Source organism: Taudactylus pleione, unplaced genomic scaffold (assembly GCF_031769625.1).
Source record: "Taudactylus pleione unplaced genomic scaffold, aTauple2 ptg000032l, whole genome shotgun sequence".
In the NCBI taxonomy this organism is placed as follows: domain Eukaryota; kingdom Metazoa; phylum Chordata; class Amphibia; order Anura; family Myobatrachidae; genus Taudactylus; species Taudactylus pleione.
Genome location: NW_028284434.1, coordinates 97,075 through 122,176, shown reverse-complemented (window position 1 = coordinate 122,176; position 25,102 = coordinate 97,075). Strand labels below are relative to the sequence as shown.

Sequence of the window (25,102 nt, the reverse complement as noted above, 5' to 3'; positions counted from 1 at the left end):
CAATGTACAATGTAAGCATGGAAAATGGGTGAAATTTTTGGAGGAAGGGAGGGAAAAAATGTACAAAAGTGTCTTAATACAGAAAGAGCAACATTAATGAGTAGTAACAAAACACAGGGGAGGGCCAATGAAAATGTGATTTGTTGTCTGTCTGTGTATAATGTGCAGCCTTTACAAATGAATTCCTCCCCCCTCCACCTCTGTGCTGAAAAAAGCAAAGGGTTAACCTGGAGAAGATATGAGCATACTGTAAATTACTGATGGTCAGTTTTTGAATTATACTATATATATATTGAATCATAAAAAATATTTTTAGAGAAAAAAATAGGTTTACACTGAGATTCAAACCCAAATTTCCTGGTGTGATGTGCAGTCACCTTACCACTATGCTATAACACCTGCAGTCTTTTACGTCTTTCATAGTGAAAATACACTGAAACCTACAGCTTCTGCTCTAGTTCCAGCTACAAAAATAACAACAGGTTTTTTTCAGCATATAAAATATGGTGCTATATATCCAAGTGCTATTTTTTACTGTATGTTGTTTATCTAAGAATGTTATTTATGGCTCCAGTATATGAAATTTAGAGCCATATTTCCAAGCACTATTTTCTATTCTGTAGGACCTTTTACTGTATATGTAGCCAAAGTATGCTGGGCATTTTGTAAGCCTGTCTGTCACTGCAATGGGAGGCAGCTTACTGTATAGGATCTTCCTCTCCAGCTTTCTACTCACACAGCCGCAGTATACTTTTCTAAAAATGCCACCAGCTGTCTGAACTACACTATATTTCAGCCTCCTTACACATGTCCTAACAGTTATTTATTTGTTAAGGTGTTGAACAAACTGAAGAATAGACAAAGAATCCCCTTTCCAAACAAAGAATAAATTATCTATATAACATGTGTAAAGGACCAGGTTCACTCCGAAGGGGCCATTCCATATTAATTCCTTCTCAAAAGTGCCCGTGTAAATGTTGGCATAACTCGGTGTGAATCTGGTCCCCATCGCAGTACCGAGGACTTGAAGATAAAAAACGTGATCAAACAAAAAATAATTGTGTGTGAGAATAAAGTGAATAGTGTGAAGTATAAACCTGCATTGTTCCACTGATATCTCTATATCTTCTTTAAGACTCAGATCTACCATAGCAACACCCAAATCATGTGAGTCATCCCAAATCATGTGGGTCATCCTATAATTTCTGGTTTGGGATCCCTCACTATAAATCTTTCACACTATATAGATCAATTTTTACAGACTCATGCTGTTTCACTTGAATCTCACCTCAGAGATATAACACACTTCCTTGAGAAAATATCTGGGATTGAATGGGGAGATGATTATTATTTTATAACATGTGATGTTTCATCATTACATACTAATATACCACATGATTTGGGTGTTGCTATGGTAGATCTGAGTCTTAAAGTAGATATAGAGATGTCAGTGGACCAGCACAGGTTTATGCTTCATGCTATTCACTTTATTCTCACACACAATTATTTTTGTTTGATCACTTTTTATACCTTCAAGTCCTTGGCACTGCAATGGGACCAGGTTTATGCCGCGTTATGCCAAAATCTACATGGGCGCATTCGAGAAGGAATTCATATGGAACAGCCCCTTCGGAGTGAACCTTGTCCTCTACACCCATTATATAGATGATTTATTCTTTATTTTCAAAGGGATTTTTTTGTCTATTCTTCAGTTTGTTCACCACCTTAATCACAATTATTTTAATCTCACCTTCACGAGTACATATCACCAATCCATGATGAATTTTCTGGATATTACACTTAATATTGTAGACAATCAGATAAACACATCCACTTTCCAAAAAGGAGTAGACTGCAATAACTACACTAGTAACCACCAGAAAAGTTGACTTAATAATATTCCCAAAGGACAATTGTGTAGATTTAGGAGAAATTTCTCAGAGATGGACAAATTTATGAAACAAGTTACCCCTTTCATAGATTATTTTAAAGAAAAACTATACCCTCAGGACCTATTAGAAAAAGCTCTTGAAGAGACTATAATTATAAATAGGGCTGCTCTGTTGTCAAAAAAACATATGTTTCCAAAATAGAGTGAAGAAATAGATAGGTCCACTGTTTTTGTGTCTAAACAGAACAGTTTGTAACACAAGATTAAGAATATCATGACTAAAAATTCTTGATTTTGAAATTAGATCTGATCCTAAAAAGTGTATTGCAAGATAAACCCATTATGATTTTCAAAAAAGCAGATAACCTACACATGAAAATAACCTACAGTACACATTTCAAACAACAGGACACAAAAATAAATACTTCCAATATTATCACATGGGCTCCGAAACCTATTGGTTGTTTTAGGTGTAATCACGTTAGATGTATTACTTGCAAACATATATACAATAGAGAGAGAAATTTCCATTGTCACTACAGGACAGTCATTTACAGTCAGTATGTTTGTGAATTGTGAGACAGATTATGTTATCTCTGTTTTGTCATGCTCTTGCACTAAACAATATGTGGGTCATACCACTAGGAAACTTAAGCTCCGGTTTTTGGAACATAGATGCAATATTATCAATCGCATGAAAAAACAAAGTATAGGCCGACATTTTGCACAGTAACATGAGGCTAATCCAGAGTCACTTATAGCAGTAATAATAGAACAGGTACCTATAACTCAAAGGTGAGAAGATCGTTATAATAGGTTATGCATGAGAGAAGCTTATTGGATTCATGCATTACATACACTATTCCCAGATGGATTGAATGAGACCATTAAATTGGATTTCCAATTATATATTCTTATAATAGCACATCTATAACCTGCATAGAGATGGATGTAGCTATATAGGAAAAAGTGTGTTTTGAAAGACTTTTTAATCTTTTCCCTTTTTTCTTTTTTTTGATGTGCCTCTTTTTCCCTTCTTATGTCAGTTCTAAACTGAAGTATGGTTATTGCAATGATTAATTCAGAAGTATAAAGTCAAACTTAAATTATTTACTTTGATACATGGGTACTGAGATTGGAGTTCTTTTCTGACAGTAATAGTGTTCCCACTGTGTTGCCAGGAATACACACCAGTTTAGTACACATTTAGATATATTTACTTAATTGCATATTTAAATATCAAATTTATTCTGAAAAACATAATTTAGAAGAGTATATTATACTAGATATATATTACTTGTTTATATATTTGTATATCAAATTTACTGTGAAAAACATCATAATGAGGGATGAAGTATGTTAGTAGCAATGGGTTGGTAGTTTTGGTTGTCTATTATTATATGATTTTAGTTGGAACAATAACTATATCTCAAACTTTTCTTTATATAATACTGAGCACGTGTAAAGTTATATATGCACACAGTAGTGAAATGGTCACTATTCTAATATTAGGGTATTCACTCATGTATAGATCGCTTCATAATTATATTGCACACTTTCATGTGTAATTCAAGTATACATGGGAAGACTTAATGTCTTTACCATCAAAACTGATTAACTGATTATAAGCAACGTTAATGATTTCTCAGACGGCTAAATATATATATATATATATATATATATATATATATGAATTCAATCTATATTTATTCTGAAATGATATTTCATAAATATGATAATGTTGCCTATTCATAGGAATAGATTCAGAGTATACTTTGATCTGAACTAAGCATACATATACTATATATGATATTCATACAATATTCTTCATGACTTATTATTTTTTGAACTTTTTTTATCTACTAATTACCAGAATTCACTTATTATAAATATTTCTCCTTATATGTAAAATGAACTGAGTAACACACAGGCTCTTAAATCAATTTTATTATTTTTTCATCTTATTTTGTCATATTATTTAAAATTTTTATATGTATATATAATTGCATCTAGATGTTTGATACTTTTGTGAAAGAAAAAAGAAAAAATAAATGTTGTCACTCTGGTTGTTCAAACAGTGCTTAGCTACTTAATGATACAAGCTAACCGGCAACTGAGGACCAAGACGATTAACCATCAACACACGCAGAGTTTGTGCTCCCACTGTCGGGCGGTGGAGTGCTACACTCCATAAATTACATGAGAGACAGTGTCTGGGGTAAGTGTGTGAATTATACAGGCATTGTGCCTCAACAATATATGGCTCCCTACAATGGTAACTATTTAATTTCCATAAGCAAACTGTATTACATTTGCACAGCGAAAGATATATATATATATATATATATATATATATATATATATATATAGACTTTTACTTGGGAGTAAAAATACTTCCTTTTCTTATGTGGACTACCCACACTGACACAGTTTCAAGGGAATAAATCTTTGCACTTTCCAGTGCACAGGAAGATAATATCTTGTATTGATATAAAGAGCTAGAAAGTTTCATTTTAAAGCACTGATATTGTTATTTTAGTGTACTATTTTTATTGATCCATCTATTAATATTATCTTATAGTATAATTTGTGTTTTCTTCACAAATAAGCACTCCAACACTTTTTTCCTATAGAACAACAAATAAGGGAAAGACGGTGGCTTGATTTCTATACAGATTTAGACTGCAATACATCTCTACACCACAAGTTCTCAAACTCGTTCTTCTGGACCCTAAACAGTGCATGTTTTCCAATTTAAGTACACCAAATAATTTTATTAGGGCCACCAACATACTTTGAAATTAATTTCCTATATCAGTTTGCCTTTTTATGGGATATAGACAAATTTCCCCCATATGTGCTGTACTATCCGCAGGTAACTCCACGAACAATTTTCATGCGAATGTGTTTCTGCATATAACATGAGATTCACAATCAGCCCTATATGTATGCTTACATATATATGTGGTTGCTGAATTTCTGCTATACATGTTGTCTGAATACCAGAATACTGTAGGTACTGTATGAACTCTAATTAATACTACCATATTATGAGATACTTTTTTGAAATTTCCCATGTGACTTTAGGGAATGTTAACAATGTGCTGATTGAATACCAGATCAGATTTTGATTAGTAGCTAGATAGGACCATGGGCCTGATTTAGAGTAGTACACTAATGCTGCTGCTGCTGCTGCTGCTTTTGTGTAGAGGATATGCAAAAATATGCTAATTTCACTGGCGCTGGGATTTTTATAGAGACAAACACAGGCACCATCACAAATCCAAGAAACTCTGTACTAATAAGCAGCCGCATATGCAGATCCTTCAATAATCGTCCTCCTGTAGTTACTCAATGGTTGTACAGAATGACCTACTGAGCTGAGACGCTAGACCATGTTTTTTGCAAGCAGGATCGCAGATACAAGTAGCGACATGCCTTGAAAACAGTCACGGCACGCCCTGTTACCTCACCTAACTTCCTTTTATTGTCACTCTGCAAATAAAAAGTCCCTGCTCGCAACTACGGTAATGGACTTTGATGCATACGCAGTGCCACTCCAACGCATGTAAAGATGCTAGTAATCACTCAACTACTTAAGCATAGTGTAAAACTCTGAATTAGGCTCTATAACATACCATGTACATGTACTTATTTATATTGGTTATATAAATAATATATATACACATATATATATATATATATATATATATATATATATAGTTGGTTAGACATTAAAAAAATACATAATGCTTATTTTTTTCAATGTGCTAATAATGTGAAGTATATAGTACAATCTTTTAATTATATCATTAGAAAAAAAGATAACTTACAAGGTCTTCAGGTAAGTCTTTTCTGAACTTGTTATGGTATATTTTTATTTTTTATTGATTGTTAAATTAACTAATAAATACACAAAGAATCAACAATACAATTAAAAATGTATAACATAAAATCTATATGTACTACTCAGTTTAATATACATTAGAATAATTTTATGATTATCTAAAATATTAAATCTTTTTTTACATTGATACTTTAATTAGATTTTATTAGTTATTTTTTATGTGCATTGTTAACAGTCAAATCCTTAGTAATAAAACAATGAACAATAAGTTAATTACCTGCACCCTAAATAAAGCACCTGTTCTAAGATCCTTGGGTATTAATAGAAGTATTCTGAGCACTGCATTCAACATAATGAAGAAACAAACAAGACACCCCTGAGGAAAACTATGTGTGAGGAGATGAAATGCATCATGATTCTCTAATTTCAAACAAAGTTAACCTGCTATGGCAACAAGCATTTGCTCCCAAACAGTGTCCTTACTGACAAGAAGTGAAACGTGCAGCTCTACTACTCTGTGCCTACTTTCTGATTTTGAGACTCTACTTTAATACAAGCAGCTACCTAGGCATGTCTGACATGGCAATGGAGGACTGACCAGTATCTGCGCAATTATGTAGATCTGAGCAATCTGCTTGATGCTGCACAGTGGTTCAAATAATTGCCTCATTAGACAATCTATAAGCTACTTAACAATTTATTGTGTACCTTAATTATGAGCACCATTTTGATATTGTCACAAAATAACTTGTGTACAAATGTTATACACAGAAATGGTTAGCAGTGTTTAATATCAATACATTAGATAAATAATAACAAGTTCTATTTATTCAAAGAGGCTATTTAGAGATGGTTATATACTGTAGGGACTAATGTGGTCATTAAAAGAGTATCATGGAGGAGTCTGAGACTGTAAACAGTGTCTTTTTTTTCAGCCAGCCTAATGTCTGGTACTGTTGGTTTCCAATTAATATTAATTTCTTTACTGACAAACTGAATAACTATCATTCAATTGTATATACAGTCAATGGAAATGAGGCTGAGAGCTTATGTGACCTTCTATTATAAAAGGGATGTAGTTATGATGCCGATGGATGGGACACCAGTTGTTGAAATCCTGGCATCATAATCCATAAATCCCAATGCCTATATACCAATTACAGTGGTAATTTCAGAACTTTACCATTTTTATAACTTTTAGTATGTGTTTGGTATTATTTACAGAATCAGGCTGTTTACTGAGGTTCATGGCTTAGGTCTATTGTTATTTTATGTATATTTTTTTATTTTTAATCTGCTGATTTTATAAGTGTATATAATTGTATATTAAAAAATCAGCAAATGTATAGTGCATCCATTTTGTTATAAGAATAGCTAGTTTATAATTATTCTTAGATTTATCCAGTAGAAATATCTTATCAGCTTTGCTACATAGAAGTGGAAATTTAATTGTAAAGTGGAATCTGCTTTTAAAGACATGAATAAATGTGTGTAAGCTACAATTACATACCTGTGACTGTGTTGTTTCTATCAGTGAGTAAATATTCTTTATCAAGTCTTTATCCCAGGAATCTAAAGCTGATGCATCTGTTAATACCAGGATAAAAGATTTGGGTGGAGAATTCTCCAAGGCGAGTTTCAGTCCTGCCATAACAAGCTCCGGACAATCACCACCTCCATCAGCTATGAGATTGTTGAAGAAATCTTCAAACGCTGCCTTATATTCTGTAAACCTAACTGGCCCAATAGCTGTGAAATTAATGCAAAAAAAATTGTTTAGCATACTGATGGCTTTTATTGCCTTGAAAGTCTTTCCGGCAAACTTAACTGAATATTTTTTTTTCTTATCCCTGTGCTTTCCAACAAATTCTTGAAACTGTAGAAATCCTGATAAAGTAAGTTTATGTTTTTGCCTCTGGACATGATGAAAATCCACTCTTTGGTTACAAATTTATCCAATGCACTAAGTAGAGCAGATCTCTTTCATATCCAAGGCAATTAAAATAGACAATTATGTTCTGATTATATAAAACCTTTTGTGAAAAATACAGAAGGAAGTCTGAAAGATGTAGGCATTTTAGTAAATAAAGTTAGCTGCATGAATAGCACCAAGGATACCCTATAACCAGTGATGTGCTGTGTCTCCCCAGGAATCAGTATGAAATACCACCGGCTGCATGGTAAGTATAAACTAACCTAACCTAATCCCCTAAACCTAACCCTCCTTAGGGGTGCCCAACCCTAACCTCCCCCCCAAGTGCCTAACCCTAATCCACCCTCTAAGTGCCTAACCCTAACTCCCCCTTCCCTGCTGCCTGAACCTAAGTCCCCTGGGGGGGTGCCTAACCCTAAGTCCCCCCCGGGTGCCCTAAACTTAACCGTCCCCCCCTAGGCTGTCCATTGTGGCATCTGGCATCCCTTCAATCGGGATGCCGGGCACCTATTTCTGGGCATCGGAAAAATGTCAGGCGTCTACATCTAGATGCCCGGCATTTGACCCTCGCTGGGATATGACAGTCAGGAAGCCGGCTGTCGGTATTAAGGCACTGGCTAGTATCAGAGCCAGATTATTTTAAACATACATATATGAACCCAAGGGTTCATGTGGGCATTATACAAAGGTGCAGCAATATATAGTGCTGGAAATTTGGTGAGTTTTGATCAGGGACATGTGGAAAATGTTGACAGGGGAAGCAGTGTCTTGATTATAAAAAATATTACAATTATACAAAAAAGATATTTATAATATTTTCTTCAAATTTTTGACTATATAAATGATAATCCAACTTAGAGTATATGACAGGAAAGGCTCTGCAAACCTGCCTCACCTGACCACACATCACTGCATATAACTGCAACCTAAGGAGAATATGGGTTCCCAGAGGACCTCCACTGAGTAGAACTTGAACAAATAGATGGATCTCGGCATTGACAAGGGTTTAGAAAAAAATATTTATTATTCCTGTAATACAAGAACTGTGACTAAACTTTCCCTTACTTACCAGACAAAAGAGCTACTTGGGTATGCTGGGGCTGCTCAATAAAATGGCATGATCAGAATCCTTATACTCACTTGTATGGTGTGAGCTGCAATAATCAAAAGAAATGGTCAAGCAATTAATGAAATTAGATAAAATTTGTTTATTATTAGTGGTAACAAAATACTTCAAATTACTGTAATGGATAAACAAATTTGTGAAAATGTTTTCACTAGTGCAGACAATAAATTATTTCAATTTAAATTATTAAAAATAACAATACAAATAAAATTGTTTAAAGTTAAAAATATATCACAATATAAAAATAGGCATGAGATTGATAAACTTAAAAATAAAAATTAATGTATAAAATTAAAAATAAAAAGTCTCACTTTGTTACAATGTGTTTAACAGCACCTGGCCACATTTTCATCTTGCACTACCAGGGAAAGCGGGTAGGTGCAGTGAAATATGATGCAACAAAGTGAGACTTTTTAGCTTTTATTTTATGCTTAATTTTTAGAATGATTAATCTTTAATCATTGTGATATTATACTTTTAAATGTAAACAATTTTATTTATATTGATATTTTTAATAACTTTAATTTATTTTTATGAATTAAACCTGTATTTTCTATCATTTATTGTTGTTTTTTATAATTTATTTATCCATGACAGTAATTTGATGTATTTTGTTACCACTAATAAATAAACTAATTTTTCATTACATGTTTGGTCATTTATTTTGCTTATTGCAACTCACACTTCATAAGTGAGTATAAGGTAGATCATTTTACTACTGTACCTTGTATGAACCAAAAGGCAGTTTTGGATGGGTCTCCTGAGTACCAGTATTATATAAATATGTTTATGTGTTGTGATGTGTGCCAATATTAGCAGGTGAAACAAACACAGGAAGGAAAAACTCTGTCATGTGAGCACTCTTATTTGAAAATATTAATTAATTAATACATAACCTTTATTAAAGAACCATTCAAATGAAATAGATTTGTGCCAGCAGCTATATGTCACATATCAAGAATGATACTAATGAAATATAGTATATATCACATTAAATATAGTTGAGAACATATAAATAAACTAAATATAAAGATATAAAAAACAATAATATTGCAGGATGAGAATATGGAGTCCTGGTTATAATTATCTCCTAAGACTCTACATTATGTGTCAATGCAAAATCATATAGATAGAACAATCCTCATACATCTAGGGCAAAATGCATGAGAAAATAAACAACACTTATATATCAAAAACTATAACATAGTTATACATGTAAGGTGAGTGAATATAAACTCAGTAAAGCAGCACATACTACACTAGAAATAATACTCAAGGAGAGAACAACATTAGATAATAACACAGGATGAGATAGATATCCCTCCTGTATCCAACCTGATTAAAAAATAGTCAAAACATGGACTGAACCTAAATGGAAAGGAAAAAAATCAGGTGTAAGGTATCACTTCTCCCTGGTTAAAAAAGATTCTGGCAGTGATTTTGGTGGTCTCAGACTGCTGCATCACTGCATGGGGGACCTGGGAGTGAGAGGGGATGCAGTATTCATTTTTTATTATAGATTACACAAATTGATTCTTATAAATACAGTATATTTGCAGAACAGTAACAGTTTGGTGACTCATAATTTTGAAACATAAGGTAGATGCTCAATAATTCAACTTTTTTATTTCATAATTATTTTAATTTCACATATTTTCTATGTCATTTAGGTTAGTATTATCAATATAGGCTAAGTTTTTAGATATAGTATTCTTGCTTATCAGAGGTTTTATTTTTGCCCTCAGCAACCTTAGTTCTAGTGATACTACATTAAACCTTGGGAGCTCGACCATCACAATGCCTATAATCAAACTTTGAATGTTATAAAGGCCTTTATGCTGTTTTATTTATCCACTCTGAATATTTGCTAGTGTGGACTAATTTTCGCTGAATGAATCACGTTATAAGCAACCTAGGCTAAGTGTTATTGTTACTTACGCTCTATACTGCTGTATTGCTAGCTGCTGTCAGTAACAACTTTTTTGCTACAATTTAAAAAAAAAACTGATTCTAACACCAATCTAGTACACACATCCTTGTTTAGTCTTAATATTACTTATTATTTGTCAGTAAAGGATAACCTTATTATTTCACCAAGGCTGTAAAAACACTCTGATGGTTCATACAGGGGGATGATTAGTAGTCAGCAGTTGGGATGCCTGCAGTCAGCACACTGGTGCCGGAATCCCAACAGCAGTTGGAAACCAGGCTCCAGAATCCTGATCGCTATCATGCCAAAGGAAAGTATTAGGGTTAGGGGCAGGGTTAGGTTTACGGTTATGGGTTTGGGTTAGGTACTAGGAGGAGGGTTAGGGTTAGACTGCGGGGGGCTGGAGGGGTTAGGTTTAGACTGCAGGGGGAGGTTAGGGTTAGACTGTGGGAAGGGAGGGTTAGTATGTTATGATTAGGGGGAGGGTTAAGGGTTAGGGTTAGAACACTTATCTAATTGTATTTGGATTCTGACTGTTGGGATGCCACTGTTGGAATTCTGACCACTGGCATCCCGACCCCTGGGATCATGTACTCAACCCCATACAAGGTAGCAATAATATCTACCACCTCTGCAAGAAGTAAATCTACACTAAGACTGACTAATAGAGGCATATGTATATAATGGCAGAACTGCCACAATTATTAAGTATCCATTTTGCAAAGGATATTTAAATTTTTTATGAAAATGTCTCTGCTATGTACTAAGGGAAGCTCACAGGGCAGCAGTTGTGATAACCGCTGCCCTTGCGAGGTCTTTCCTAAAATGCCAGGGATGTACTGTAACTCTATTTCTTTGTCTTCGGAGCTGCTTTGTATGCATGGCAGCTACAATTATTGCAGCTATATTTGTGCCAGTAGGTTGCCTGTGGTCAATGCAGAAAGGAAGACTAGGCTATATCTCTCTGTGAAAAAAGGGGCCCTCTGGGTTCTCATGTGCCACTGAGTGTACAAATATTTCGCAGTGCTTTACAGAGAATATTTAAAGTCCCAGTGGAGGTTACAATCTACCACATGTACACACACATACACACTAGTAAAAGCCATCTAATCTGCAGTATGTTTATGGATTGTGGTAGGAAACCAGAGTAAACCCACACAAGCACAGGGAGAAAAATATTTGAATGCTTGAATAAGCTTGAGAAGATATAAGCACACCATTTTTTATTTAGCGCAGTACTAGTTAGAGCTGTTTATTGTTGATAGTTTACAATTGGTAGAGGTCATTTGCCAATAATTATCGGTTAGCCTATTAGCTGCCTCATCGTGGTGGGGTTTAGCAGTGGTATGTTAGGGCTGGAGGAGGAGTCAACATCGTCTTTCCAGTTTGTGATCTGATCTGATCCTGGACTGTTAAGTACCCTGTGTCGTATACCTTTATAAACCTTTAATTTATTTTACCTTCCTTCATATTATCAGCCCTTTTTCTTGCAGCTTTTGCCTTTGTCCTCCTTTTCTTGCCTTCACCCTCTGCTTATACTCTCTCACCCTCACTTTTCCTGTCAGGTTTTTCATACACCTGTTCCAACCCTTTGTGCTGCCACTATGCCCCATCCCCTCTGTAATTTCTGCTCCTCTCGCCATCTTGTAGAAGCAGCTAGACCATTAGAGGTTGCTTCTGCCTCACCTGTGGCCTGGGGTGTACACCTGTCTGCAGCATGCACTGACACCCACCCCTTGTCCTCCCACATGGTGGCTGTCTGCGCATGCCCACTGACCCTGCTGGCTCCTTCACTCTCTGACCTTCAGGCCTGGCTAGTGAGGGGCTCGGTGAGCATTGTAGCCACCCCCCACCCGGTCAATTCTCCAGCCATCAGCGGGATGGTGCGCTGGGATTCCCTGGTAGCTAGCCCCGCCCCCTCTATAGCGGCTGCCATTTTGTATGCTGGGGAGGTCTGGACCTCCTCAGGTTCCCCCCTCTCTATCCAAGGGACAGGTGATTTGGGGATTTCTCCTTCCCCTAGCATCCTGGCTTCACCCTTGAGCCTGGATGCTGGGAAGTGAAACATCTTACATTCCCCTCCTGAATTTAACTTACATAGGCCGCAATTGCTGCAGGATAGAGCAACCACTTATGGGGGCTCTTGCCCCCGGTTGTGGGCACCAGTGTTAACGCCTCCACTTGCTGCAGCTGATACACATGCATTGCCATGGGTTTGGGCTCATGGCCCGGCCCCACCCCATATCTGGCATTTTGTTTCACCCCTTACTTTAACCAGCGCTCATACTAGCAGCCATTTGCTAACCTGTTTTCGGTTTTTAGCCACCATTTTTACACCCCTTCATTCCCGCAGGCACCTGGGCATTTCACACAGCAATACGCTGCTACCCGGACCGTTTATCCCATTGTGCTTCATCAGGCCCAATTTATTCATAGGCAGCACCTAGGCCATCAGCCATTGAGTCAACTCCCCCTTCCCCAAGCCCAACCCCACCCCTGCCACCAACTCCAGTGCAGACTTTACCAGCTCATCCTTCTTTAACCCCCCACCACAAAATGCTACACCTGAGCACCATCTGTGCACCAGCAGCATCTTTGCCTAATGCAAGTGTATTAAGCCCATCGGTTTCTTCGGTTCAGCCGTTGGCATCCGCATTTACTTCCAGGGATGTTGTCACAGAGGAATGCTTGTCATCATGTCAAAGCATGGTGGGCATGCCGCACAACAAGGGACAAGCTTCCACTTCCAAGGATGCTCCTGTGATCCCATTGTCAACTTCATCAGGTTAGATGATTTTGGCAGTATCTTCGATTGTTCCACTGTCACATTCTGATGACTCTTCCAATTCATCTAGTTCGGGGGAGAGGTCATACAAACTTATGAAATACTTTGTGCAAAATCTAAAGGGAAAGGCAATCATCCTAAAAGAGCAAGTAGTGTAGTGGTCAGTTCAGTTCCGGATGTTTCAGGGGATGCAGTCCTTTGCTCCAACATGGCGATATTGAGGGGTGTTAGGTCCAAGATTAGAGAACTGATACCAAAAGGTCGATATGTTGACATGTTCACAATCACGCATGATGCTAAGAAAGCGTTAGATGCAGTGAATCAGGGGGGAGTGGCAGCAGAGGAAGCTAGGAGGAGCTATCAGAATTGGCTTACCAAAATGTGGGTGTTTGCAGTGTGCTACATTGAGACCCGGATGAATGTATGAATGTGTTAAAGTATTTACATTTAGTGCAGGGCATGCAGGTTTCAGCTAGGCATAACGTTTGGAGGCAGTATGATGAGCTTTTTAGGAAAAAGAAAGATGGCCAGAAAGTTTTAGCTTTGGTTTTAAAGATGTTGAGGTGTGGCTGGAGGTTACTTAGCATGCCCGAACAACTGTCAAACCTACTGATTGGCATAAACATCCCTTTCTGGCCCTTCCAGGATTCAATATAGGAGGGAAGAGGAAGTGCTATGTGTTTAATAATGCCCAGTGTAACAGGGGGGCTTGCTGCTGATACTGGAATGGCTGCATTGTGTGTGGGGGTAGTCACCCAGCGAAGGACTGCAGTTGTTCCAGGGGTCATGCAGCTGGAAAAGGGGATCAGCAAACGGGTTTTAAGTAAAGCTGTGTCTCCAATTAAAGTGGAGGTTTTAGAGTATTGGTTGAGGTGTTATCCTCTTAGGGAGGAAGCGGCCTTCCTATTACAAGGATTTAAAGAGGGTTTTAGGTTACCATTGGTTCATCCAGTTCTAGTTGTGGCTAAAAGAAACTTAAAGTCAGGGATTTTCCAGAGGTTGTTGCAGGAAAGTTGGATGTGGAGCTGAGATTGGGGCATATATGTGAGGCCCTTTTACCTCACCTCCGGTGGAAGATCTTTGCATTTCACCGCTGGGCGTGGTACCAAAGAAGGAACAAGGAAAATTCAGGTTGATACAACACCTGTCTTGACCGGCAGGAGGGTCAGTAAATGACGCTGTAGATCCAGTCGATTGTAGTGTCATTTGAGGATGCACTTGGTATCGTGCAGGATTTTGGAAAAGGGGCTTTGTTAGCAAAAATTTACATTTAATCTGCTTTTAGGTTGATCCTGTTACGTCCCGGGTCATTTAGGTACATGGGTTTTAAGGTAGGTGGTTCATTTTATGTAGATAAGTGTCTATGGGCTGTTCTATTTCTTGTTCCTTTTTTGAGTGTTTAGCTCTTTTTTACAGTGGTGTATTCAAGCGGGTACTGGCCAGTCAGGTGTCACTCATTATCTTGATGACTTTCTTTTGATAGGGCCGGCCGATAACGCAATTTGTAGCGAGCTGATGTTTTTGGTCCAAGCACTTTTTGGGTCAATAGGAGTTCCCATTGCATACAAAAAGACAGAGGGGCAGTTACTAAATTGTCTTACCTAGGTTTTGAAATTGACACTGATTTGGGTTTGTGTAGACTCCCCTGTGAAAAGGTGTGGAAGATTAGCGAGTTGTTAGTGAGTTTTGTTTCAGCAAGGAAAATATCTTTGAAACAACTGCAGTCACTGCTAGGTTTGCTCAATTTTGCTTGTTGCGTCATTCCTATGTGTAAGGTTTTTTGTCGCAGAATGGAGTGAGCCTCCGCGGGTATCAAGAAGGCTCTCCATATGATCCGCCTTTCAGCTGACATGAAGTTGGATTTTAACTTTTGGTTGAGATTCCTACAGGAATTTAATGGATTTCGCATTTTGCTCGCTTTGTCTGTGGCCAATTGCGAACTTTAGTTGAACACAGACACATCAGGGGCACTAGGTTTTGGAGCATTTTTTTAGGTTGAATGGTGCATGGAGGCTTGGCCCGATTTGTGGCATTCAGAGGGTTTGACACGTAACTTACTTGGAACTATTTCCATTTGTGGTAGCAGTTGAACTAATGGGCTTTGAGGCTTAGCAATCGGAAAATCATATTTTGGTGTGATAACTTGGGGGGAAGTTCAAGCAATTAACAATCAGAGGTCGGTCTGCTCCCAAGTGCTAAGGCTACTTAGACATTAAGTTTTTGTATGTCTGCTGAAGAATATTGATTTTATGGCCAAGCATGTCCCAAGTGTTGAGAAAGAGATTGCAGATGCATTGCCTCTTTTCCAATGAGATATGTTTAGGTTATTGGCCCTGTCAGCCAGGATTCATGGATTGTTTTGTCCTGATTCTGTCCGGCAGATCATAAATCCGGCATTGAAGGACTCACTTTGAGAGCACTTGCTCCATGTACGTTGAGGTCCTATTCCACAGTTTGGAATGAATGGCAGGTTTTTCTGGTGAAGATGGAGGTGGGTAAGGATCTGCATGTCAGTATGTCTGAGCTTGTATGGCAAGGGCATGACAGTGGGTGTTCAAAGGCTTCCATGTCTTTCACTTTAGCTGGCATTTCCTATTTCTCGAATCTGAATGGTTTGTCTGATCCTACAAAATCTTTTATTATTATTCGGGTGATTCGCATAGGCCAATAGTCATGGGTATGTTGAAGGATTTGGTTTTGGCAGTCTCAGGCATAGCTAAGGGTGAATTTGAAGTGCTTTTCTTCAGTCTGTCTTTTGCGATGACATTTTTTGGCACTTTACGAGTTGGGGAGTTAGCAGTGGCAAATAAAAAATCAGCCAACAAAGGGTTGCTAGTGGATAATGTTGTGGTTAAGTCTAATTTAATCTTGTTAAAAATACAGAAGTCAGAAATGAATCAGATGGGTAAAGGGCATTGGATTTCTGTCCCCTCGCATCCGGAGCCGAGCATCTGCCAAGTAACCCTACCTAACAAGTATAATGAGCAGTATCCAAAAGGGAGGGCTCAATGGCTTATTAATGAAGATCGTTCCCTCTATCTAAGTTCCAGTTTACAAGTGTGTTCAATAGATTCCTAGTAGCTTTGAATGTGCCAATTGAAGAGTACGGCACCCATTCATTTAGGATTGAGGCAACAACTTGCACAGCAGCATCAGGTTCTTCCATGGAGGCAATAAAGCACTTACATAGATGGAAGTCTTCGGCTAACAATAGTTATATAAGGGGCAACAAATTGCGGAAGTAGTGGCACTCCTGGCGAATTTGTTCTATGGGAAACCCAGTGCCTTATACTACCCGCCACTAGGGGGATTGGAGTTCTATTCGCTTTTTCCCTCAAATAAACATAAGAGGTTTTGTGTCATTCACCTCTGTCAGGGTCACCCAAACAACTCAGTTTCTCCACCTTTTTTTGTTCCTGGTTAGAGTTTTATTATTATACTCTATTAATGATTATGTTATACGATTTTTGCCCAACACAGGTTTTTAGAGGAAAGATTGCCAGGTGTGGATTGTTGGCCATTCTTTTGTGTACTGGGTTAGCAGGAATAACTGTGCTGGCTTAGCCCCTTTTAAAGTCCGTTGGATTGGCTTGCAAGGTTTTAGGTGGAATGGCCTTTTGGACCTTCTTTGGCAGTCTGACAGCAAGTGAGGGACCCCTGACTGTCTGGTCGTGCACTTAGGTGGTAATGACTCTGGCACATGTAAGGGGGTTGAACTAATAATCGCCATTAAGCAGCATTTAAGGTTGATAGTAGAGCTCTGGTCACAAGTTAAGCTTTGTTAGTTTGAAATAATTCTGAGGAGGTTCTGGTACGGTACCCAGGGTGGGGCAGCCCTAGACAGAGTTAGGAGGAAGCTGAATGCTGCATGTCTAGGTTTGTGATTGGTTTAGATGGGCATTTTATCAAGCACCCTCATCTTCGCTATGAGGAGGCACATTTATATATGAAGTGCACCTCACTGAAGAAGGTTTAGAGTTTTTTGTCTCGGATATCTTGGCTTCATTGGAATAGTTTGGAGGGGCTAGGTTTTCTTTGGTGGCATTATGTGGCCATTTTTGTCCACGTTGTTGGCGGAAAGCAGTGCTCCTCGGTGGCTCAATTTAGCACAGCAGAGCTTGGCTAGCATTCCCCCTTTGAGAGAGGCAAGTCGGTTACTGCTTTAGGGGAGAACCAGGTCTTCATCCTAGGGAGGGAGCAGCACTGTGCTAGTTACTACCCAGGATGGCTTGTGGACAGGGCTGAAAACTCCACCCCATTTTTGATAAAGTGAACAATTATTATCACTGCTTTTTACCACCAGGACTAATTAATTCAATTCTGATCCAATGTAAATAAATTTGGCTATGACCTTTTTTTTTAATTCTATATGGTTGTCTGTGTCTTATTTATTAGTTAAGTTAATTTTAAGAGTGGTATTTAAAATAATAAAACTATGGGTGACTTACATGCACACTCCATACATCTAGCACTTAAAATTAATTACAATCATTACTGTATTTGTGCAGTAACTTATGACATCGTTTCTCATAAAATATAACAACAAAATGTACTTGTATCAAAGCAATGTTGACATTACTCAGCATTTTAATTAATAAAACAAATATTAAATAACTACAACTAAAGGTGCCTTCATACTAGGCGATATTTTATACTAGAGATCTTGTAAAATATGTCCTAATCATGAGTTTCCACTCACGATCACAAAGTCAATGGTGGGAACCACAAAATAAACCTTAGTAACCCAGCAGCTCTTCATTAATTTCAATGGAGGGAGCTGTTCATTAGCTGAGAGAGGCAGAGGCTGACCTCTCTCAGCCAATGAACACTCATATACGGCTCTACAAAGGTAGAAGCTGCATCTGAGTTCTTCATTCGGGAGGTAACAACCTCTCCAGCTCCCAAAGGATCCCTGCCCTGGGCTGACTAGTGGTCAGTGTTATTGCTTTGGCTGGGGGGCTCGGTGAAAAGGCTCCACTGGCTGTGGCATTAGCCCCCCACTAGAAAAAGTCTGGATAATGCAGGGGACCCTACGCATTTTTTCGCCAAGGACCAGATCAGAGCCCAGTGTGGTTGCTCATAGTACAGGGGACCCCTACGTCATTTGCCTCCCATATTTTGGCAACCAGGGCTCGTTCTGACTAGCCTGATGCTGGTTGTACTTAAGTACGGGGGACCCCTACATCATTTGTCCCCTGTATTTTGCACAACCACCACTGGGTCACTAAAGTTGCTCTTCTGGGGGAGGAGTCGCGGCATTTTTTTACACAGGTTTTCATGTTTTAAACAGCAGCATGGATGGGTCACACTGAACCTGTGTTTACTTTTTTACTAACAGATGCATGCATCATGGATATCCCTGGTCCATGCAAGCATCTGTCTGCTATCCTGCATGATCTGTGACACAACGTGTCCTGGAGTGCCAGGGTGCTGCTGGGGAGAGTTCAAGGGAAATTGCTCATGATATCGCATCGTGAGCACATCACATAGTGTGTAGGCACTCTTATTGAAACAGATAACTAAAATGTCCGGTTAATGGCAAACAAAGTTGCAACTCTGGTAGATTAAAATCATACTTGGATCATTATACTCCACCATGGTATACTGACGAACTCCACATGGAAACCTAGCAGTAATGCGGTCCATTAGCCAGGAATTTACACATTTTAACTCTATAAAATCATCATACATTGATCCTGTTGTGTCCACCAGATAAGTGAGGGATGAAGATTCTAAAGAACAGAACAAAATTAATTAAAATATTGAAAAAGTGGAAGTGAAGAAGCAAGTAACTATAGACCAGTTAGCCTTACATCCAGTGGTGCAACTACGGACCCCACAGCCTCCACGGTGGCTTGGGTACACTGGGGGCCATTGCTTGACAACTGCTTGACTGAACACGCTGGCCTCTGAAGTGATCGGAGGCTAAGAAAGCCTCCGATCACTTCAGAGGCCAGCATTCCCAGTCATGCAGTGCGTGGGTGATGTCATGATGTCACCCATGTGCTGAGGATACTGCACGACCGTGCCTGCTGGATCATGTTAGATCAAGTCAGCGTGGCAGTGTGAGGGACATCCCGGATGGCGGTAAGTTAGGTAAGTACTGGTGGATGTGGTCTTAATTACAGGGGGGCCTGCATAAGGGGCACTGCTACAGGGGGGCCTGCATAAGGGACACTGCTACAGGGGGGCCTGCATAAAGGGCAGTGCTACAGGGGGGCCTGCATAATGGGCACTGCTACAAGGGGGCCTGCATAATGGGCACTGCTACAGGGGGGCCTGCATAATGGGCACTGCTACAGTGGGGCCTGCAAAAGCGGCACTGCTACAGGGGGGCTGCATAAGGGGCACTGCTGCAGGGGACTGCATAAGGGGCACTGCTCCAGGGGGCCTTCATAAGGGGCACTGCTACAGGGGGGCCTGCATTAGGGGAACTGCATAAGGGGGGGCTGCATAAGGGGCACTGCTACAAGGGGGCCTGTATAAGGGGCACTGCTACAGGGGAGCCTATATAATGGGCACTGCTACAAGGGGGCCTGCATAATTGGCACTGCTACAGGGGTCCTGCATAATTGGCCCTGCTCCAGGGGGGCCTGCATAAGGGGCACTGCTCCAGGGGGGCCTGCATAAGGGGCACTGCTCTACAGGGGCCTGCAAAATGGCACTGCTCCTGGGGGGGCCTGCATAATGGGCCCTGCTCCAGGGGGGCCTGCATAATGGGCACTGCTACAGAGGAGCCTGCATTATGGGTATTGCTACAGGGGGCATTGCAAAAGGGGCACTACTACAGGGGGCCTTGCATAAGGGGCACAACTACAGGAGGACTACTACAGGGGGCACTGTATAAGAGGCACAGTGTGGCATAATTTGTTATAAGGGCATTACTCTGTGTCAGTATGTGTTATACGTGGCATTATTTTGTGGCATAATGTGTAATGGCATTACTGTGTGGCAAAATTTGTTGTAAGGGGTATTATAGTCTGGCATAATGTGTTATAGGGGCATTAAGATGTGGCATAATTTGTTACAAAGGCATTACGGTATAACATAATGTGCTATAAGGTGCATTACTTATTGTGTCATACGATACATTACTGTATCATGATACCACACACCATAAACGTCAGCTTTGGGTGTAATTGTTTTATGGCCGGGGGATGCATCTGAAACTTTTTGGCAGGGGGGAGCAAAAATTTATAGTTACGCCACTGCTTACATCAGTAGTGGGAAAAATAATGGATACACTATTAAAAGAAAGTTGTGGAATATCTCAAATCCTACAGTTTACAGGATCCCAAACAGCATGGATTTACTCAGGGGAGATCATGCCAAACAAATCATATAGACTTTTCCAACTGGGTGACAAGAGTAATAGATCAAAGGGAGCTGTAGATGTAGCCTATCTAGACTTTAGTAAAGCTTTTGACACGGTCCCGAATTGCAGAATGATAAACAAACTGGAAATCTTGGGATTGGATTCTATGGGGTAAATTTACTAAAGTGAGAGTTTTTAGAAGAGAGTTTTAAAAGTGATGTTGCCCATAGCAACCAATCAGATTCTACTTAAGATTTAAATAGCACCTTCTAGAAGATAATAGCTAGAATCTGATTGGTTGCTATAAGCAACATCACTTTTAAAACTCTCTTCTAAAAACTCTCACTTTAGTAAATTTACCTCTATGACTGTTGAATGGATAAACACTAAAAGCAAATATACATTTATAATGTGCTGTCATGAAGCTGCTGGTATATGGGATTGTCAGACCCAACAATAACCACAAAAAATTAAAAACATATATACAGTAATACCAGCACTATGTAATAGACTATGGACCTGATTCAGACCTGCTCGCTAGCAAGCAGCCGCTCTTTGCAGACGATGTTTGCTGATGTGCGCATGCATGTAGTTCACAGTGCATGTGTGCAAACTAGTTCGAGCGATCGGAATGTACTTGCTCGCCCTGCCAAGACAGCCCAGTGGAACGATTGACAGGAGAGGCCATTTGAGGGAGGTAACAGGGGCAGGGCGTTAGTAACAGGGGAGTGGAGTATTTGATGCAGGTGTGCCAGAGTGTTTCAATGCCATTTCAGAGGCATGCAAAATTAACAGCCAGCATCATAGGACACGTCACTTGCTTGAAATCTACACTGAAGTGCTCGCAGTACTTGCGGCAGGGTATAGTCAACTTCAAGCGCTGCAATCGCATCCGATGGTGCTCGATGTACCAATGGTTTCTTGCACTTTCTGGAGGTGATGTACGCACGTGGGCATATTAAGACAGGCTGGTGGGTATCTACAAACAAAAAGTGATCACTCACCAAAACATAGTGGGTGTGCTTATGACTTGCCCTGCAAGCGGCTGCCTTGATGTCACTTAGCTGAATTTCCATAAGCTAGGAGCTAGCGATCGCATCTAGTGAGCGGGTCTGAATCAGGTCCTATATACATAGAAATATAGATGATGGACAGTTTGAAGATAAACAAATACAATTTTATTGAGATAGTAAAATCTATACTCTATTGTAAAAGTGACTCATAAAGTGCTCATAGTTGTAGGCAAAAATTATGTAGATGAATAACATTTATAGCAATAAAACAGTCCACTCCTGAAGTAGGCTTATGTTGGTATTCGGACTCTTTATCTTGTATCCCAGAAATAATTTTATCAGCAGATCTTTACCAAAAGATGTTTTGGTTGTTCTCAGGGAAGTCCTCTGGCATCTAGTACATAGAGATGGTGAGCTGAAGCACAACTAACAAGGTGTCCTCCAAAGCAGCAAATAGTTCCAAATCAAGAAACCGTGTACAATATAAATCCAACAAGTTCCAGGAGTCCGGATAAGGGGTCCAATCTCAATGCATTTCACTGAGAAATGACCACTCAGCTTCATCAGGAGTATGTGTTGTTGGTCAAAAGGAGTCCTTGATATACCCATTGGATAATTAGAAAATGCTGAGCACTTGTGTTTAATAATATAAATATCTAGATAAATGAATAAATACATAAACCATCCATCAGTTTACATCTAATCTGATGTGCTATGGAGTGGGGTTGCCTCCTTACCACATTAGGAATTTAGGATTAGCTGTAGATTGAATGCAGTTTTGGTTTATATTATGTAAGTACATATCCAATTTGTATCTTTATAGGTATACTCTTTGAAAATAGTAACTATAGTGGGGTTGCCTCCTTACCACATTAGGATTAGATGTAAACTGAATTACAGTTTATGTATTTACTAATTTATCTAAATATTTTTTTTATTAAACACAAGTGCTCAGCATTTTCTAATTATCCAATGGGTATATTAATTACTCCTTTTGACACACAAGACATACACCTGATGAAGCTGAGCAGTCATTGCTAAGCAAAATTCATTGAGTTTGGACCCCTTATCCAGACTCCTGGAATCTGTTTGATTTATATTGGACATAGGGCCTGATTCAGATCCACTCGCAAGCGGCTGTTCGCTCGCAAGTGGGTCGATGTTGTGCACTGCGCATGCGCACGACGGTGGGAGCTCCATCGTGCGCATGCGCCAGACGCGACGAGCGAAGGACTTTCCTTCGCTCATTGTGTCTGCTCAAAGGGGGCGTGCTGTCGATGTTGATTGACAACACGCCCCCTTTGGTGGGCGTGCCTGGGGCGTGCCTCCCTGACGGGGGCGTTCCCAAGGGAACGCCTACCATCAGAAGCCGGCCCACTGACATCACTAGTGATGTCAGTGGGAGTGATTTTGGCTCTGATAGAGCCAAAATCACTCCGGGCCTTGCGGTTGAAAAACTCAACCGCAGGCTCCCGCTCGCAGTGGCGATGGTCGCGATGGTCAAGACCATCGTTCGCGATGGTCAAGACCATCGCGGCCTTCAACCTGCACGCTCATACAGGCTGTGGGTGGTGACCCACAGCTATACGAGCGTCCAGGAGGACGCTCCATAATTATGGAGGACAGCCCTCATTCAGAGCGTGCGCTCTGCTCAGAGCGTATGGCTCTGAATGAGGGCCATAGTTTCTTGCTTTGGAACTATTTGCAGGTTTGGAGGACACCTTGTTATTTGTGCTTCAGCTCACCATCTCTATGTACTGGATGCCAGAGGACTTCCCTGAGAAGAACCAAAACATCTATTGGTAAAGTTCTGCTGCAAAAAATTATTTCTGGGATACGAGAGAGAGAATCCTAACACCAGTCTACATCAGGAGTGGATTTAAGTGGACTGTTTTATTGCGATAAATATTTTTCAGCTACATATTTTTGTCTACAACTATGAGCACTTTATGAGTCACTTTTACAATAGAGTATAGATTTTACTATCTCAATAAATTTTTATTTGTTTATCTTCAAACCATCCATCATCTATATTTGTATGTATATAGTATATTATATAGTGCTGTTATTAAAGCGCTGCTATTGGGATCAGTATGAAATACCGCCGGACGCATGACCGGTAACTGAAGATCCCGACAGGTAAATATTTTAACTATAATGAACCTTACCCCCCTAACCCTCCCTTAGGGATGCCTAACCCTAACCTCATCCCCAAGTGCCTAACCCTAACCCTCCCTGTAAGTGCCTAAACCTAACCCCCTCTTCCCCACATCCTAAAACTAAGTCTCCTGGGGGGATGCCTACCTCTAACCTCCCCCAAATGGTGCATAACCCTAATGCCCCCTTCCCCTAGGCTAACCATCCAGGGGGTGCCTGACCCTAAGTCTGCCCATGAGCCCATAACCTAACCCTCCCCCCATGGCTGTCCTTGCCAGCCACCCAGATTACCTTTGATTGTTATGTTGGGCGTCGGGCTTACGGTGTAGGTAAAATGACAGGTGTCAGGATTTTGGCACCTGTCATAAGAACCCTGCTGGGATTAGACAGTCGGGAAGCCGGTGAGAGGCATTTTGACTGTCGGCTTCCTGACTGCATTCCCTGGTGTTATATATGCTTTTAATTTTTAGTTGAATTGATAAGATCTTGGTTGCAGGATAGGAAACAGATAGTTGTACTAAAAGGATTGTATTCACTGGAGGGAAAGGTTACCAGTGGAGTATTCCAGGGATCTGTACTTGGGCCAGTTCTTTTTTTTATCTATGTTGGTGATATTGCAAATGGTATTGAAGGGAAAGTAGGCTTTTCTGCAGATGACACAAAAGTTTGCAACATGGTAGACACACCGGGGGGGTAAAACAAATGACTGAGGATCTGGGTGGACTAGAGGAATGGGCAACAACATGGCAACTATAGTTTAATGTAAAAAAATGCAAAATCATTCACTTGGGTCTCAATAACCTAAAGGATAATTATAGTATCAAGGACACTATAATGGAAAATACAGAGGAGGAAATGGATTTAGGAGTCACCATTTCAGATGACTTGAAGGCAGGCAAGCAATGCACCAAAGCATTGAGGAAGGCAAATCAGATGCTTGGTTGCATAGGGAAAGGAATCAGTAGCAGGAAAAAAGAAGTGATAATGTCCCTGTATAGGTCATTGGTACGGCCTCATTTACAATACTGTGTTCAGTTCTGGAGGCCATATCTCCAGAAGGATATAGATACATTAGAGATAATACAAAGAAGGGCAACTAAAATGG

The 25,102-nt window shown here is 39.6% G+C and overlaps 1 protein-coding gene across 2 annotated transcripts in view; it reads right to left on the bottom strand.

Annotated features, from left to right (window-relative positions):
- Positions 1-25,102, bottom strand: part of LOC148538899 (uromodulin-like) — a 146,096-nt gene that overhangs the window by 87,999 nt on the left and 32,995 nt on the right. For both annotated transcript variants that reach the window (XM_088451927.1, XM_088451928.1), the window contains one exon: positions 7,249-7,487. In XM_088451927.1, coding sequence (XP_088308053.1) covers positions 7,249-7,487 — 239 coding nt within the window. The remainder of the gene's footprint in view (positions 1-7,248; positions 7,488-25,102) is intronic.